The sequence below is a fragment of the Jaculus jaculus genome, chromosome 3, assembly GCF_020740685.1.
Source record: "Jaculus jaculus isolate mJacJac1 chromosome 3, mJacJac1.mat.Y.cur, whole genome shotgun sequence".
In the NCBI taxonomy this organism is placed as follows: domain Eukaryota; kingdom Metazoa; phylum Chordata; class Mammalia; order Rodentia; family Dipodidae; genus Jaculus; species Jaculus jaculus.
The window spans coordinates 181,231,986-181,249,314 of record NC_059104.1 but is presented as its reverse complement, the minus strand read 5'-3'; the positions used below and the strand labels follow the sequence as shown (position 1 = coordinate 181,249,314).

Sequence of the window (17,329 nt, the reverse complement as noted above, 5' to 3'; positions counted from 1 at the left end):
ACAAATATTAAATGCTAAGTCTGGGAAGATGGCTCAGCAGCTAAAGGCTTTTACTTCCCAAGCTTGCCAGCCTGCGTTCAATCCCCAAGCTACCCACATAAGCAGGATGCAAAATGTGGTGCAAACATCTGCCACTCATGTGCACTGGCAAAAGGTCCCGGAGCATATGCATGCACATATGTGTGCACACACACACACATATGGACACACATAAAAAAATATTTTAAAGTACTGTTTCAGCCCTGTATGGTGCTTGCTGCAGACAGGTAGTCCCAGTTTGGGATTATTTATATATACATATAGTGAAATTACATGAAACATAAAGGAAAAAGAGATACTTGGGCTAGGGATGTTGTCCAATGGCAGAATACTTTAGACCTGGGTTCAATTCCCCAGTATCCACGTAAAGCCAGATGTACAAAATGGTGCACGTGGGCCAGAGAGATGGCTTAGTGGTTAAAGTATTTGCTTGCAAAGCCTAAGGACCCAGGTTCAATTCCCCAGTGCCCACATAAGCCGGTTGCACAAGGTGGCACATGTGTCTGGAGTTCATTTGCAGTGGCTAGAGGCCCTCTGGCATGCCCTTCCTCCCTGTCTCTACTTCTTTCTCTCTCTCTCTTAAATAAAATATTTTTTAAAAATAGAAAAAGATACACAAAGTGGTGTATGCATATGGAGTTCATTTGCAGTGGTTGAAGGCTCTGGCGTGCCCATACTCACCCTTTGTCTCTTTCTCTTTTGTAAGGAAGTAAATAAGTTTTCTCTTTTGAGAGTCTCATATAGTTTATGATAGTCTCCTACTTCTTAAATGAGCTTACAAATAAAAAGTTGTAAAAAAGCCCAGTTAGGTAAATAGCAGAGGCTTAGCACACAAGACTCTGGGATCAATTCCCAGCACCCCCGTTACATCCTCCCCCAGCACAGTCAGTTCAGAATTTTATTTTGCTCATGATTTTGTAGGTCAAGAGTTCACACAGCACTGGGCTGGGGAGCTTTCTTTTGGGGGTCTCTCTTGCAGGTGCAGTCAGAGGCCAGCAGGGACTGCATTTACCTGAAGCTGTGACAGGCTGCTGGTCCCAAAAGTCTCCGTAGATGATGGAATGGATGCTGGTGGACACACGGGGAGCATTCTCCCACTATGTATTTATTGTATTGTTTTTCATTTCTTTTTGTTTTGTTGGGGTACAGTCTCACTCTAGTCCAGGCTGACCTGAAATTCACTACATAGTCTCAGGGTGGCCTTGAACTCACAGTGATCCTCCTACCTCTGCCTCCTGAGTGCTGGGATTAAAGGCGTGTGCCACCATGCCCGGCTCTGTTTTTCAGTTTTTATTTTTATTTGCAAAGGGGGAGGGAGAGAGAGAGAAAGGGAGAGAGGGAGGGAGGGAGAATGAGAATGGGTGTGCATGCACCACTTTGTTCGTGTGGCTTTATATGGGGACTGGAGAATCGAACTTGGTTCTTAGGCTTTGCAGGCAAGCACATTAACCCCTAAACCATCTCTCCAGCCCGGCACTTTTTTTGGAGCCCAAGCTGTCCTGCAGCCCAAGCTGTCCTGGGCTCATTATGTAGAGCAAGTTTGTCTTGAATTTCCGGTGATCTGCCTGCCCCAGACTCTCTAGTGACGGGATTACAAGCATAAGCCACCACCACAACTGGTTTGTTTTTGCATTGTAAAATTAATTTTTAAGTTAGCTACAGTGTTTCATGGTGTCGTTTTCATACCTATGAATCATTATACATTTGTTCTCCACCCTCATCTTTGTGCTCCCTGTTGCTCCCCACTGCCCTCTGTCTGGTTCTTTTCCTTTCCCCACATTCAGGGGGATTTTTTTTTTTTGGGGGGTGTTTTCAAGGTTTGGGTCTGGTTCTAGCCCAGGCTGACATGGAATTCACGATGTAGTCTTGGGATGGCCTCGAACTCACAGCCATCCATCTACCCCGGCCTCCCAAGTGCTGGACCTGGAATTCACTATGTGGTCTCAGGGTGGCCTTGAACTCAGAGGCTTCCATCTACTTCTGCCTCCCAAGTGCTGGGATTAAAGGCATGCACCACCACGCCCGGCCAGGGGGACTTCTGACTGGCATGTGTACAAGGCAGTCTTTTGGTAATCAATTCTTTCATTTTGTTCCCCCCCCACCCCCAACAAGGATCCCAAGAGGCAGGTGAAAGTGGAGTGGTCTCCTGACCCAGAGTTGGAAATAAGGCCGTATGTCTTCTGTGGTCTGGTACCGGTTCCATAAGGTTTTCCACACGACGCTTATGCGTTGGAGCCCTTATCATCATGTCTCACAGTTGTCCTGCGGCCCGGGCGGTTTCCTCCATTGCACGATCATGGGCCTCTCCAGCCCTGCGCACGTGCCTGGCAGGTAGCACGTCAGAGAGTTCAGACTCATTTCTCACAATCCTCGTACACAATCACCCTCACACACGAGCACAGCCACCGGGACGCTGCCCACAACAATCTACGCACATTGGCCCTGGTGCGGGCAAGCTCCACGACTGCGATGGGTTCCCCACGCCCAGGGCCCGCCACATCCCTCCCACGCTGCCAGCACCAGCAGCCCACCGCTCGCCCAAATGCCCGTGACAGCTCCGATTCTCCATCACCGTCGCATCCTGCATTCCCCCCCCCTTTACATAAATATACTCACCATCTGCACTCCGAAAACAAGATCCATATTTACTCCCCCTTACAAGTGGAGTGGATCTGACGACAGTTCTATTTTTTCCTTTTTTTTCAAACGCGCCGTCACATGCCGTATTCTTCACCCACACCACCCCTGACCTGTGCAATTACGGTCACACGCCGTCCGTCTGACCGCCTCCGTCCCGCCCTCGGCAGCCGGCCCCGACCGCGCTCCGCCACGCGCACGCGCGCGAGCTCTCGGGAGGAGCCTGGCGCGCGGCCGCAGGTCGCCGGGGTCTGCAGCCCGCAGCCTACCGGGGCGGGGTGGGCGTGTCCTCCGCGAGGGCGGGCGTGCCCGGGCCACGCCCCCTCATGCATATGCAAACAAGGCCAGCCCGGCAGCCCGGCCCCCAGACGGCCATTTGTAGCGGCGCTGGCGGCTGCGTTGGGCAGCGCTGCCGAGGAGCGTCGGAGCCGTGCGCGCCCCTCCCGGCCGCCGCCTGCCGCCCCCCGGCCCCGGCGCTCCCGGGGGCTCACTGCGCGCCTCGGGCGCTTCGCAGCCGGTCTCCTCCCCTCTCCACGCCACCCCGGCGGCGGGGGCACCGCAGCGCCGCGTCCAGCGCCCTCCGGGGGACCCTCGGCCACCCCCCGGCGCGGCTGCTCCTGCCCGAGCCGCCTCGCAGCCCGCCGGCCGCACGCGTCCTCCCCGGAGCCGGGCCTAGGGCGGGCGGGCTGGGCTCGGCCGAGGACCCATGGCCGCGGCCGGCTGGCGGGACGGCTCCGGCCAGGAGAAGTACCGGCTGGTGGTGGTGGGCGGCGGCGGCGTGGGCAAGTCTGCGCTCACCATCCAGTTCATCCAGGTGCCTGGCGCGGCGGGCCTGCGGGGAGGACGGGCGGCCGGACGGGGCTACCTGTGGCGGCGGGACCCGGGACGACGACCCCGCCCCGGAGGCGCCGCGGGGCCCGGGGCTGGACGGCCGGCCGGCCGGAGCTGCGGGCTCGGCGCCGCGGTGCTGCCCGTCCGGCGCCCGGCGCGGCGTCCCGGGACTCGGGCTGCTCAGGAATGCGGCCGCGAGGGCGGAGCTGGACGGGCGGGCAGCGCCGGGCCACCTGATCGCCCCTAGCCGAGGCCCGAGTGCTGGCGCGTCGTGCCCGCCGGGCTTCCTGCCCCGAGGCCCGGGCTGCGGCGGGCTCCGGGGCTCCGGGCTCGGGTCGGGGGTGGAGGGGGAGCTGCCCGGAGGCGGGGTGCGCCCCGCTGGTGCCGGCCGTCCCCGGGCTGCTCCGTGCTGCCCGCCCGCCCCGAGCGAGCGCCGTGTTTTCCTTTGTGTGCGCGCGCCGGTCCTGCAAGTCGTCTCTCGGGTAAAGGGTCCGGATGGCCGTGTTTGATAACGCCCCTGGCACGGGGAGGGAGTTAAAAAATGCGCTTTGATGACGGCCGTGACCCTGTGCCAGGAATCCCCAGGGCTTCCCGCTAAGGTGAAGTTTGCCGGGAGCCAGCTCCGGGACGCGGGCACGGATGCCCGTGCAGGGCGCTGGGTCGTGCAACCTCCCTCCGAGGGCCTGGTGTTGGAGGGGGGAGTCCAGTTGCGCTAGAGAGAAAAAGCACGGTGGGAGTCTTCATTCTTAGAATTTACTTTTGGTTAAGAGGGTTGAGCGATTCTTCTTTTAAGTTTTTTTTTTTTTTTAAATAAGAGAAAACCCAGAGATATCTTTCAGTTTTTGTCAATCTAAAAAAAGGTGTGGCATATGTTGGGAAAGAAGGCAGGTAGTCCAGCTAAGGTAACAAAAGGTATTTTTTACTGTGTCAAAGAAGACAAACGGCTATTTTTTTTCTCTCTTCCTGATTTCTGTTTCTTCTCCCGTTTGGCATTAATTGGAATGCTTGAGTATCTTATTTCCTTTCGTCCTCAACTAATGTTTATAGTGTCGTTGAAATATACAGTTCCGTAACCTGTGTGATTGTCTGCTCTCCTATTGCGTAAATGAACGATAATTGCTGCTGTAATATGCCACGGGATTAAAAACTGCCGCTCAAACCTTTGTATCCAGGAAGAGAGGATGTTTATGTCATGAGCATTTACAGTTTGCTCATTAGCTGGGGGGAAAGTCACACTGACTAAGAGGTGAGGTGGATTTAAGTTCACCCCATTCGAATTGGGCATTCTGTGCCATGGTTTTTTTTTTAAACATTTAAAAATTTTTATAGTATTTGATAGAGAGAGAATGGGCACACCAGGGCCTGTGTCCACTGTGAATGAACTCCAGACCCATGTGCCACCTTGTGCATTTGACTCTATGTGGATACTGTGGAATTGAACTTGGGTCCTTAGGTTTTGCGGGCAAGTGCCTTAACCACTCACCAGCCCTACTTCATTATAATTTTTTAAAAGAGACTTAAGTAACTGATGGCAAAACAAATTATACTTAACCCTTTTCTTGGCAACTGTTCTGATGGCTGATGCTGGAGGGTGTCAAGGAATGGGAGAATAATCCTGGGTTCCAACTATAGGTAATATATGACCTAGAAGATTTCAATCACAAACTTCTAACTTTTTGAGGGATGATGGGTCATCTGAATGTAATAGAATCCTTAAGTGAAGGTACTGGAACTTTTGTTTTCTGGAAAGTGTTAGAGACCTTTAAAATAATAGTAATTGTCTTCCTGATGGTTTTCTGGAATTCGTGTGTTAAGACCTTTGTGAATTGTGTGGCAGTGTGTGGTATCTAGATGTGGTAGAAGGCATCCAGTAAGTGAAGTTCCCTGTGGCCAAGATGGGTCTAGATAAAGAACCGCAGGCTGTGGCTGGACAGATGGCTTAGTGTTTAAAGGTGCCTGCTTGCAAAGTCTGATGACACAGTTTGATTCCCCAGTACCCATGTAAAGCCAGGTTTATAACGTGGTGCATGCATCTGGAGTTCATTTGCAGTGGCAAGAAGCCCATTTTCTCTTTCTTCTTCTGTCCTTTTTCTTTCAAATAAATAACTAATTAGTAAATAAATAAATTAAAAAAACGAATCATAGACCTGAATGAGTGCCTTTTGCCTTGTCATTTACTGGCTGTGAGAACAACCCCAAAATAGTCATTCAGCCACTCTGAGCCTCAGCTGTCTTATTTAGTAATATTGGTCTCCTTTCACATCCTTGACAACTTTGTGAGAAAGGTCCTTTCATTGAAGCTAGCATGGATTAGATATTCTGTTAATGGTAGTCATTTTTATAAGATTGCCAGCGTACGCTTTCTGCCATGTTTTTACATGCAAAGACGATCCAGGTTTGGAAAAGGCAGCGTGGGAAGGATGAACACACTGTGAGGCTGGGGTTGTAGCCCTGTGGTCGAGGGGCTTGCCTACTACTCATCAGCTCCTGAGTTTAAAGCACCATAGCATCATGTAGGCTTGGTGTGTGTGTCTTAGTTACATGTAAATGACATATGTCAGTGGGGAGTCACATGTTAGCCAGAAAAGAGGAGATAGGCAGGGGTGAAAGGTGGGGTGTGGAGAAGTTAGTGTGAGTGGCATAGGTGACTTAGGGCCAGTGAGACAGGAACATTGGCTCTGAGATTGACCTGGATAGAGACTCAGCTCTGCCCCTTGTGTGACATTGGACAGGTTCCTTAACCTCTTGTGCTTTCGTGGTCTGCATCTGTAAAATGGGTTAATGTAGGACAAGGACAAAAGTGTGTACATCATGCATTATGCTGTTAATCAGGTTTTGGAACTAAAGTGACTTGGTCGTCTACACTAGGGCTATAGTTGGTGGTAGAGAGAGGTCTTGCCTAGCCTGCAAGAGGCTCTGGGTTCAATCCCCTGCGTCACAAGGAAACAAAACAAAAAACAGTATCTACCGTTGACAGAGCTGCCCTGTATTGTCTGACTCCTGTGGAGTTAGGATTCGTTCTGTTGTGATTGTCTAGCAGTAGAAAGGAGAGAGGATGATATTGTAACAAGAAAGTTGTTCTTTGTAGATTAGGATGACACAAACTGGTGCCTCTGGGTGTTTCATGTTTTTTGTTTTAATTTTTATTTTGAGGACTCCTGATGTACTCAACTTACTCTTTTACTCTCTCTCTCTTGGGGCTGACTGGCCAGAGACTCATTAGGTGACCCATACTATGCTGGCATTGAATTCCCCAATCTCTTCCTACTTTACTTTCCCTCATGCTGGGGTTACAGATATGAGATACCACACCTGGTTCTCAATATTTTGAGCAGAAAAAAAAAATACTATAAGAAAATTTGGGAATGGAGAATTTAAACACAAATCTGCCTTAAGTCCTGTCTCTGACTAATTCAGAGAATAGTGGAATCAAAGCTGGGTGTGGCAGCGCACGCCTTTAATCTTAGCCCTCAAGCAAAGCTGGACCTGCCCTTCTTAGGCCAGTTAAGGAGATACTAGTGAAAAGCAGAGAAAGGACACTTAACTCAGTGTGACCTCTTTGGGAAAGAGGTACAAATAAAGGTATGCTGTGACCCCTCTAACCTCCCCTAGCTGTCCTGGGTCCTGATATGCCAAGGCATGCATAACTAAGCAGTCTAAGCAGTAATCTAGGTATGGCCCCGCCCATTACTCATCAGTGACCCATCATTGTCTCAGTGCCAGTCTCCTGTGAGGTGGTTGATAAATTATCAGAACTGTGTGAAATTTCTTTCCAGGAGATAAATTCCTCTGGTACCAAGCTTCAACCTTTCCCTACCCCTGTATAGCACAAGATTGCTAGGAAAATTTTAATTCATTGGGGCTTATTGTTTCAATAGTATAAACAGCACAGTTATTTTTCTTTAAAATATCTTCCTAGCTGGGTGTGGTACGCATACCTTTAATACTTCAGTACTCGGGAGGTGGCGGTAGGAGGATGCTGAGATCTCGAGGCCTGTCTAGGGCAACAGTGAGCACCTGGCTAGCCTGGGCTAGCGTGAGACCCTACTTTGAAAAAAACCCTAAAATAAAAACTTCTCTTCTGTTAGGAAGTTAAAGTACATGTATTTTGCATATATGCAGGTCCTTTGTTCAGTTTCCAACACATGCATGCACACACACACACACACACACACACACACATGCACACATACACACTACAGATAATCATTGAGATTTGGGCAACTCTGAAAAGAGGCTATATATATTTTATGAATTTAAAGAGAGAAATTTCTCAGTTTCTGTTCTTTCATCATCTTAAATTAAAAAAATTGATTTAAAATTGTTCTTAGGTTTTTGTCTTTTTGAGGGCTGGTCTTGAACTCAGAATATAGTGGAGGATGACCTGAAGCTTACCCTTCTGTCTCCACCTCCCAAGTGCTGGGATTACAAGCAGGTCATTTACATGATTCCATCACCATGGTGGTACATTCTTGATGAATTAGTATTTGGAGACCTAATGTGGATATTTATTTGATTATTTACATGCTTCCCATTTGTCTCAGCAATTCCAAGTCCAGGAATTTACCCTGAAGATACTCTCACAGCAACATTCAAACACACATGGCAATAAGGCAGTGATGACAAAAATCACACAGTAGGAGAATTATTAAATAGCACACAGCGTGTTCACCAGTGGACAGCGGGCAGTTGTAAAATAGATTGAGCAAGGTCCCAGTGACCCGAGGGTGCTTCCCAGGGTATGTTGTTCAGTGAAAAGAGTAAAGTTCAAAAGTACCTGGTGTATAGATAGTGCACAAAAAAGGGAGTTCAGAAAATAACACATGTATTGCTCATGGGGACACAAACGAAGCACGCGGATCCACGAGAGATTGGTGACTGGTGACCCAGTGAGACCGAGCAGGCCAAGGTGGAGGTGTTAGAGGGGGCACTCACCTCCTGCAGAGTCCATTTTCTCCCTTCTGGTTCCGTGTTAATGTTTTACAGTCATTGTAGAAGGAGCAAACACAGCAACAAAAGCAAACAGTGAAGGAAAAAGAAACATCTTAAGGTGGAGTACAGCCAAATTGCTGGTGTACACTAGGCAGGGGGATTAGGAGTTCAAGGCCTGCCTTGGCCACGTGAGACCCTTTTTCAAAAAAAAGGTGGAATGCAGACAGACAAGTGAACTACACCTTTTAAGTGAATAACATAAACACACTGAAAGGGTAAGGGAAAAATCATTTTAAGGAACTTTAAAAAATATTTTATTTATTTGAGACAGAGCAAGCCTGCTAGTACAAAAGCAAACTCCAGATGCATGTACTACTTTGTCTGTATAGCTTTATGGTGACACTGGGGAATTGAATCCAGGCCATCAGGTTTTGTAAGCAAGTGTCATATCTCTAGCCCCAGGTATGTAACTTTTGAGCCCAGTATATAGATAGGACCTTTGAATAAAGACAGAAGTATCCTTGGAACACATATTAAACTCTGGTTGATAGAGTTTTCTCTTTTCTTTTTCATACAGGTATTGGTTTACAATATGAAGTAGTTTTATATACCAAGATTAGAAAATAAGCAAATGTATTTTGGAAAATGGGAGCCAGTGTCTCATTGTTAGATAGAAGGAGGTACAGAAGATTAGAGTGAACTCTCTGATGATGTTGACGTTAAAGATACTGACCTAAAGCCAGGCCTGGTGGACATGTTTATAATCCCAAAACTTGGGAGGTGGAGGCAGAGGATCAGGAATTCAGCCATCTTTTCCTACACAGTTAAAAAAAAGATACTGGCCTAAATTTAGAGTTTAAAAAGTATATAGATATACAGTAGATGTATATGGATTCATATGCACACATCTAAATGCCTTCCCAGCTCTACTGAGAGATCTCAGATACAGTGACACTGTGTTAGCAATTAGACCACCAAGTTCCAGATTCCTACTGGAGTGAGCCTTTGAGTTGGGAAAAACACAAGATGAGCTTAGAGTATTTTACAGTGTCAGAAAAGAAGGGGTGGGAGAGACCAATGGGTCAGCAGTTAAAGGCACCTGTTGCATAGCCTGACAGCCTGAGTTCTAGTCCTCAGGACCTACGAAAAGCCAGATGTACATAATGGCACATGTATCTGGAGTTCATTTGCAGTGGAAAGAGATTATAGCATTGCTCTCGCTCATTCTCTGTTTGCAAATAGACACGTTTTTAAAGAAAAGAAGGGAAGTACTCAAACAAAATGACAGAGACTTGTCCAAGGAAGGCCAGCCTGGAGAAACTCATGGATTAGCACTGGGGCAGTTTCATTGTCAAAACAGACAATTGATTATTTCCCACAAATAAAGAATCCCATCACCCCGGAATCTGGAGTAAGAGGATCATGAGTTTGAGGACAGCCTGAGCTACATAGGGAGATCACGAAAATCTGTGGTTTGTGGATCCATGATGGTAAATGATTGAATGGGATTCAGAGGAAACAGTGGAATTAGAAAAATTAACCTTTTTGGCAATTGTAATGACTGATTTAATGAGTGGTAAGGTAACATACAGATTACCTGGGGGTGGTGGCATGTTTGCAATCCCAGCACGTGGGAGTCTATAGCAGGAGGATCAGAAATTGAGGCCAGCCGCCTGTGCCATATGGGAAGGACCAAAACACCAGCGACCACAACAAAAACAAACAAACAAAACTGAGAAAAGAAAATATGTAGTAAAAGTTTGAGAATTGTTGGGCTGGGTTTTGGTCTCCAGGTTTATTTATTTATTTTGGTTTTTTGAGGTAGGGTCTCACTCTAGCCCAGGCTGACCTGGAATTCACTATCGAGTCTCAGGGTGACCTCGAACTCATGGCAATCCTCCTACCTCTGCCTCCTGAGTGCTGGGATTAAAGGCATGTACCACCATGCCCAGCTCAGGTTTTATTTTCTTTAAGGGGAGAACCTGGCTGACTTGACCTGGATGATGCTGTCAAAGTAAACATCTTTAAAAAATATATATTTTATTTTTATTTATTCACTTGCATGAGAGAGAAAAAGAGGCAGATAAGAGAGAAAGAGAGAGAAAATGGGTGTGTCTGGGTCTCCAGCTGCTACAAACTCCAGATGTATGTACCAACTTTGCATCTGATTTACATGGATCCTGTGGAGTTAAACCTGGGTCCTTAGGCTTTGCAGACAAGCACCTTGACTGCTGAGCCATCCCTCCAGCCCAAAGTTAACATCTTTAATGTGTCTGGAGCAGTTTATATTTTATTTTATTTATTTATTTATTTGATAGAGGGAGAAAGAAGCCAGGCATGGTGGCACATGCCTTTAATCCCAGCACTCGCGAGGCAGAGGTAGGATGAGCGCCATGAGTTTAAGGCCACTTTAAGACTACATAGTGAATTCCAGATCAGCTTGAGGTAGAGCAAGATCCTACCTCAGAAAAAGAAAAGGAGAGAGAGAGAAAGAAAGAGAGAAAGAGAGAGAGACAGAAAGAATGGCTGTGCAAGGGCTCCAGCCACTGCAAACAAATTCCAGATGCATGCACCCCCTTGTGCATCTGGTTTATGTGGGTCCTGGGGAATTGAACCTGGGTCCTTTGGCTTTGCAAACAAACACCTTAACTGGTAAGCCTTCCTCTAGCCCCTGAGCAGTTTATGTTATAAATGGCTCATGTGTAGCTTAGCAGTGGGGTACTTCTGAGAAATGTGTCGTCCTGTGAACATCACTGAGTGTGCTGGCTCTGAGATGATTGTCATATCACTGGGTAGTATCACCTCATAGGTTCCACCACAAAGGCAGGCCTCTCAGGACTGCTTGGTACTGCTATTGACGTGCTAAAGACGAGCTGGGCATTGAGTGAACTTACACCTAACCCAGCCAGGGTGGCACATGTTGAAGCATAAAGAGGACCCATCTTCTCCTCTCCCTCCCCTCCTCCCCCTCTTTTCTTTTCCCTGTGTGTGTGGAGACCAGAAGTTCATGCCAGCTGTCTTCCTTAGTGCTTTCTACCTTGCTTTCTAAGACAGGGTCATTTGAGCCCAGATCTGTCCTGTCTGGCTAGTCTAGTTAGCCACTTTGCCTCAGGGGTCTCTGTCTGCCTCCCAAGTGTTGGGTAATAGGTGGGCTTCCACACTCACCCAGCGTTAATGTGAGTGCTGGGGAATCTGAACTGAGTCCTCATGCTTGTATAGCCAAGCCCCCTCTCCCCCCACTTATTTTTCTTCAAGGTAGGGTCTCACTCTAGTCCAGGCCGACCTGGCACTCATTCTGTAGTCCCAGGCTGACCTCTCACTCAGGGTTATCCTCCTACTCCTGCCTCCTCAGTGCTGGGATAAAAGGTATGCGACATCCTGTTTTCTTAATCTCTGCATTACCACCCCTTTGACCATTTTTGAGAAAGCGTTTCATTCTGTCGCCGGGCTGGCCTTGAACTCAGGCAGTCCTCCTGCCTTGGCCTCCCAAGTGCTAGAATTACAGATCTAAACCACACAGTAGCATTGTATGCAGTGTGATGCTTTGAAGGACGTAGATATAGATACACACTGTAGAACTTCTGACATGCATCACCTCACCCAGACACCATTCTTGTAAGATAACATTCAACAGCCATCCTGGGGCTGGAGAGATGGCTTAATGGCCATATAACATTTTCTTTAATTTTAATATTTTTGTTATTATTTATTTATTTATTTGACAGAGAAAGGAGGCGGGGAGAGAGAGAGAGAAAAAGAGGGGGCCGGGAGGATGGGCACTCCAGGGCCTCCAGCCATTGCAAATGGACTCCAGATACATGTGCTCCCTTGTGTATCTGGCTAACCTGGGTCCTTTGGCTTTGCAAGCAAATGCCTTAACTGCTAAGCCACCCCTCCAGCCCGCCATCCAACATTTTAAAATATTGATTTAAAAAGATTTCTTTCTTTTTTTTCTTTTTTTTTTTTTTGAGAGAGAGAGAGAGAGAGAATGGGTGCAGCAGGGCCTCTAGCCGCTGCAAACAAACTCCAGATGTGTGTACCACCTTGTGCATCTGGCTTATATAGGTCCTGGGGAATGGAACCTGAGTCCTTGAGTCCTTTGGCTTTGTAGGCAAGTACCTTAACCACTAAGCCATTTTTCTAGCCCCCATCCAACATTTTTCAAGAATATAGTACATTGACTATGGTTATCATACTGTAAGTTAGTTTTTTATTTTTTTTTCTTAGTCCCTTCTTCCCCACGATGCCTGGGAGTTGAACTCAGTGCATGGTAAGTAAGTAATCTACTAGTACTTTAGTCCTGACCTACAGGATAGTTCAGTTGACCTCCAAAATTGTTTTTTATTGGTTGTCCTTTTTTTGGGGGTGTCGGTAATTTTGAGGTAGGGTTTTCCTTTAGCACAGGCTGACCTGAAATTCACTATGTGGTGTCAGGCTGGCTTTGAACTAACACTGATCATCTTACTTCTGCCTCTGGAGTTCTGGTATTAAAGGTGAGGGCCACCATGCCTGTTGTGCGTGCTCTCTCACTCTATTTATTTATTTATTTTGGGGTTTTTTTCCAAGGTAGGGTCTCCCTCTAGCTCAGGCTGATCTGGAATTCACTATGTAGTCTCAGGGTGGCCTTGAACTCATGCTTGGATTAAAGGTGTGTGTCACCACGTCTGGCTCTCTTTTTTTGCTTTAATAACTTTCAGTGAAAAAAATTTAATATCTACTTCTGTATGATACTGCTTATTTGGTGGGGTATAAAGGACTGTGTTCTCATATGTTTGTATTAAAACAATGGAACTACTGTTATTTACTTTTATTTGACTTGTCTCAAGTTTCTTTTCTTTAGAAATAACTTTTCTACTTGCCCAGTCTGACACACCCACTTATCATTGGAAATGGAAACATTTATCAGGATGTGAGTAGAAGGTTTTCTTTGTTCACTAGCTACTAGGGAAATGAAACACTCTTAGGTGTGGGAAAATTTTCTCTTGCATTTTTATATTAATATTTTTGATGGCCTTCTGGAATGCCTACTATTTATACATTGGCTCTGTATGATGTTTGTGCCATATTGCTTCACATTACCATGAGAGGATCATACCTGCCATTCTAAGCAGGTCTGTCAAGTTTGCCTTCTGCATTGTTGAAGATACTTTCTGGATGTCTGGTGAAATTGTCTCATGCAAGCTTAATGTCCTCTGAAGCCCATTCTAATATTTAACGGTAGTACTGTTTTCCTATCTTTTTTTTTTGTTTTTGTTTTTCAAGGAAGGGTCTCACTCTAGCCCAGGCTGTCCTAGATTTCACTGGGTAGTCTCAGGATGGCCTTGAACTCACAGTGATCCTCCTACCTCTGCCTCCTGAGTACTGGGATTAAAGGTGTGTGCCACCACACCCAAGTCTGTTTTGTTTTTGAGCTAGGATCTTGCTCTAGCCCAGGCTGACCTGAATTCACTATGTAGACTCTGGCTGGCCTTGAACTCATGATCTGCCTACCTCTGCCTCCCAGGTGCAAGGATTAAAAGTATGATCCATCACTCCTGGCTGCCATCATCATCATCATCATCATTATTATTATTATTGGAGAGAAAATTGGAGTGCCAGGGCCTCTAGCCACTGCAATCGAACTTCAGACACGTGCCCCACTTTGTGCGCATTGCACATGTGCAACCTTGCATGGTGTGTCATGTTGTGTGTCTGGCTTATGTGGAACCTGGAGAGTTGGACGTGGGTCCTCAGGCTTTGCAGGCTAGCACTTTAACTGCTAAGCCATCTCCCCATTTGTATTTATTTTTTGAAAATTTATTGATTTATTTGCAAGCAGAGAGACCTGGGGGGGGGGGTGGGTGCAGAGAGAATGGGCATGCCAGGGTCTTTAGCCCCGGCGAACAGACTTCAGATGTTTGTTCTACTTTGTGCATCTGTATCCACGTGGCACTGGGGAATTGAAGTCAGGCTTGAATCACTGGGCAATCTCTGTAGCCCCGAGACAATTTTCAGGTTTTCTTTTGGTGGTGTTGAGATTGAACCGGGTCTATGCTGGGCGAGTACTCTACCACTGAGTCACACTGCCAGCCCAGTTCTCAAGGTTTTTAGTATTATATTGTGTGTGATTGTGCATGGTTAAGTGTGTGGACACGCATACATGTGTATGTGCATGTTCATATATGTGGGCATATGTTTACATGTGGAGGCGAAAGGACGACTTGAGGGGTCTTCCTGAATAGATCTCCACCTTATCTTTGAGACAGGGTCTCTGGCTGAGCTTTGAGCTCACTGATCCTGCTGGACTAGCTAGCCAGCAAGCCTCAAGGCCCTCTGTCTCTTCCCCACCCCCAGCATTTTATGTGTGAATTGGGGATCTGAACTCAGCAACTCATGCTTACATAACAAGCACTTTACTCAGTGAGCCATCTCCCCAGCCCGGCAAGTATTCCACCCTTCACATTGCAGCTTGGTGCGTTGGGTCGAGTGGAAAGAGGCTGGGGAGACAGCATGTGTGTAGCTGTAAAATGCAGATCACTGCAAGAGGGTTTTCAGGGCATAAGAACAGAAATTGGAGTGGTTTAGAAACAAAAGGGTTCTTCAACAAGTTTGTGTGAGTACGTATATGTGTTTGCTCGAGCTGGAGTATTCGAGACAAGGTTTCATTGTAGGATAGGCTACACATAAAGTTAGTGTAGCCAAGGGTGGTCTTAGAATTCCTAATCCTCCTTCCTACCTGTACTTCCCAAGTACTGAAATTACAGGCCTGTGCCACCCTCTGTATGTGTTGCTGGCTCTTGAACGCAGGGTGTTGTGTGTGCTAGGTGGGCACACACAGTGAGCTTTTTTATCCCCTTCTTTCTGAGATAGGCTCAGTGTGTGCCTCTCCTGCAGTACTTTCAGGTAGCTGTGTGCTGGTTCTTAAGGTAGTACTTAGCATTAAGGTTTAGATAATGTGATTGCAGCGTGGACAGCTCCTTACCTTTTGTGTGCTTGTGTTCAGAGAAGGCTAGGTTCTTCTAGTTTTGCTTATGAGTATTTGCATCTTGGGACATTGAGAATTGTTTTCTGTTCATGGTGCTAGGGCTCACACTAAGGACTTTGCTCAAATTAAGCATTTGCTTTGCCACCAAGCTACATCCTCCGGCTCAGTACTAAGAACTTGGCTTAAGCCGGGCATGGTGGCACATGCCTTTAATCCCAGTACTTGGGAGGCCAAGGTAGGAGGCTCATCATGAGTTTGATGCCACCCTGAGACTACAGAGTGAATTCCAGGTCAGCCTGGACTAGCGTGAGACCCTGTCTTGGAATCCCCCCCCCCCCCAAAGAAAAAGGAACTTGTTTTAGGGCTGGGGATATTGTTCAGTGGTTAAAGACACTTGCTTGCAAAGCCTGTCAGCCTAGGTTCAGTTCTCCAGTATCCATGTAAAGACAGATGCACAAAGTGGCATATGTGTCTGGAGTTTGTTTGCAGTAGCAAGAGGCCCTGATGCTCCAATACACACACATTCTATCTCAAATAAATAAAAATATTAAAAAAAAAAAAAGAACTAAACCAGGGCTAGAGAAATGGCTCAGCAGTTAAGGTACTTGCCTGCAACGCCAACAACACTGTCTTGATCCCTGGTACCCAGGTAAAGCCAGATGCAGAGTGGCACATGCATCTGGAATTCATTTACACTGACTTGAGGCCCAGGCATGTCCATTCTGTCGGTCTGTCTTTCTGTCCTGTCTTCATGCAAATAAATAAATAGAAACTCACAAAAAATCATAAAAAATTTTATGTATTTTTTTTGTGTGATAGGGACTCGCTTTTATTGCCTAATCCAATTTGGGGTTTAGCCTAGCCCCCCTGAGTAGCTGAGGTTACAGGCTTGTGCCACCATTCTCAACAACACAATATTTTTATTTTCTTCATTGTTTTGATAAAGAATTCTGTTCTGTTGCCCAGTCTGTCCTTAAACTGGCTGTCGTTCTCTCTTAAATCAGATTGAGGAGGTAAATGTAGAGATGATTTCAGAAGTGGAGGTTGTTTCTGGGGACCTGCCTTTGTTGTTCTCATAAGTAGTCTAGTGGATTTGAGTAGCAGCAACTCTGCTTTTCCTAGACCCGGACACATCCACATTGTTCGTGGAGAAAAGAGCTGCTTGTGAGTTGGGTGTGGGCCGCGTCTCAGCCGCTGAACGACTGCTTCCGTGGGCAGCCTCTTCACTTTCTGGGTCCTGTGCTTCCCGTTCCTCAAAAGGGAGTTTTAGGCTGGACTGTGATTCCCGTGACATTATTTTAAGCCCTGTGCACATTGGAATATGCACAGTCTGTTCGTTGAGCATTGTATTCTTTCGATTGCTTGGCCTTATACTTGCATGTTTTTGTAGGTTTCATTCTTCAAATTTTAAACATTGATATCTATTAGCCAGGAATATCTTTGTTACATACAGCTGAGCACATAGCAAGATATTTGTCAATGTTTATTAATTGTTAGTATTTGGTTCTGAATAGGGCGTAGACAACAGTTAGAAATATGTGATGTTTTTGGAGCTGAGCGTAGTGGCTCATACTTGTAATCTCAGCATTTAGGCGGTAGAGGTAGGAGGATGGGAAGTTCAAGGCCATCCTCAGCAACATAGCAAGTTTGAGACCATGATGGAGCTACGTGGCAAGTTTAAGGCCAGTCTGGGCTTCAAGAGACCCGGTGGGGGAGGGTGGGATGGAGGAGGGAAGAAAGAAAGAGAAAGAAGAGGAGGGGAAGAAGGGGAAGGAGGGCAAGGTTGTGAACTGTTATGGTTCCATAGTAGCTAGTTACGGCGGGGGACCAGGAACTGCTTTCATGTTGGGATTTCAGTTTCTCTGTCCTGAAGAGCTCATATATGGCTTTTGCATATTTGAATCTGGAGTGTTAGAAGTTTTCCCA

The 17,329-nt window shown here is 46.8% G+C and overlaps 1 protein-coding gene across 2 annotated transcripts in view; it reads left to right on the top strand.

The window, feature by feature from the left end:
- Positions 1-3,370: 3,370 nt before the first annotated feature.
- Positions 3,371-17,329, top strand: part of Rras2 (RAS related 2) — a 70,356-nt gene continuing 56,397 nt past the window's right edge. The window contains exon 1 of one of the 2 annotated variants that reach the window (XM_045146509.1): positions 3,371-3,490. In XM_045146509.1, the coding sequence (XP_045002444.1) occupies positions 3,383-3,490 (108 nt within the window). In that variant the 5' untranslated portion in view covers positions 3,371-3,382. Of the gene's footprint in view, positions 3,491-4,043; positions 4,107-17,329 lie in introns of those variants that run through there. The other variant, XM_045146510.1, reaches the window with a different exon arrangement.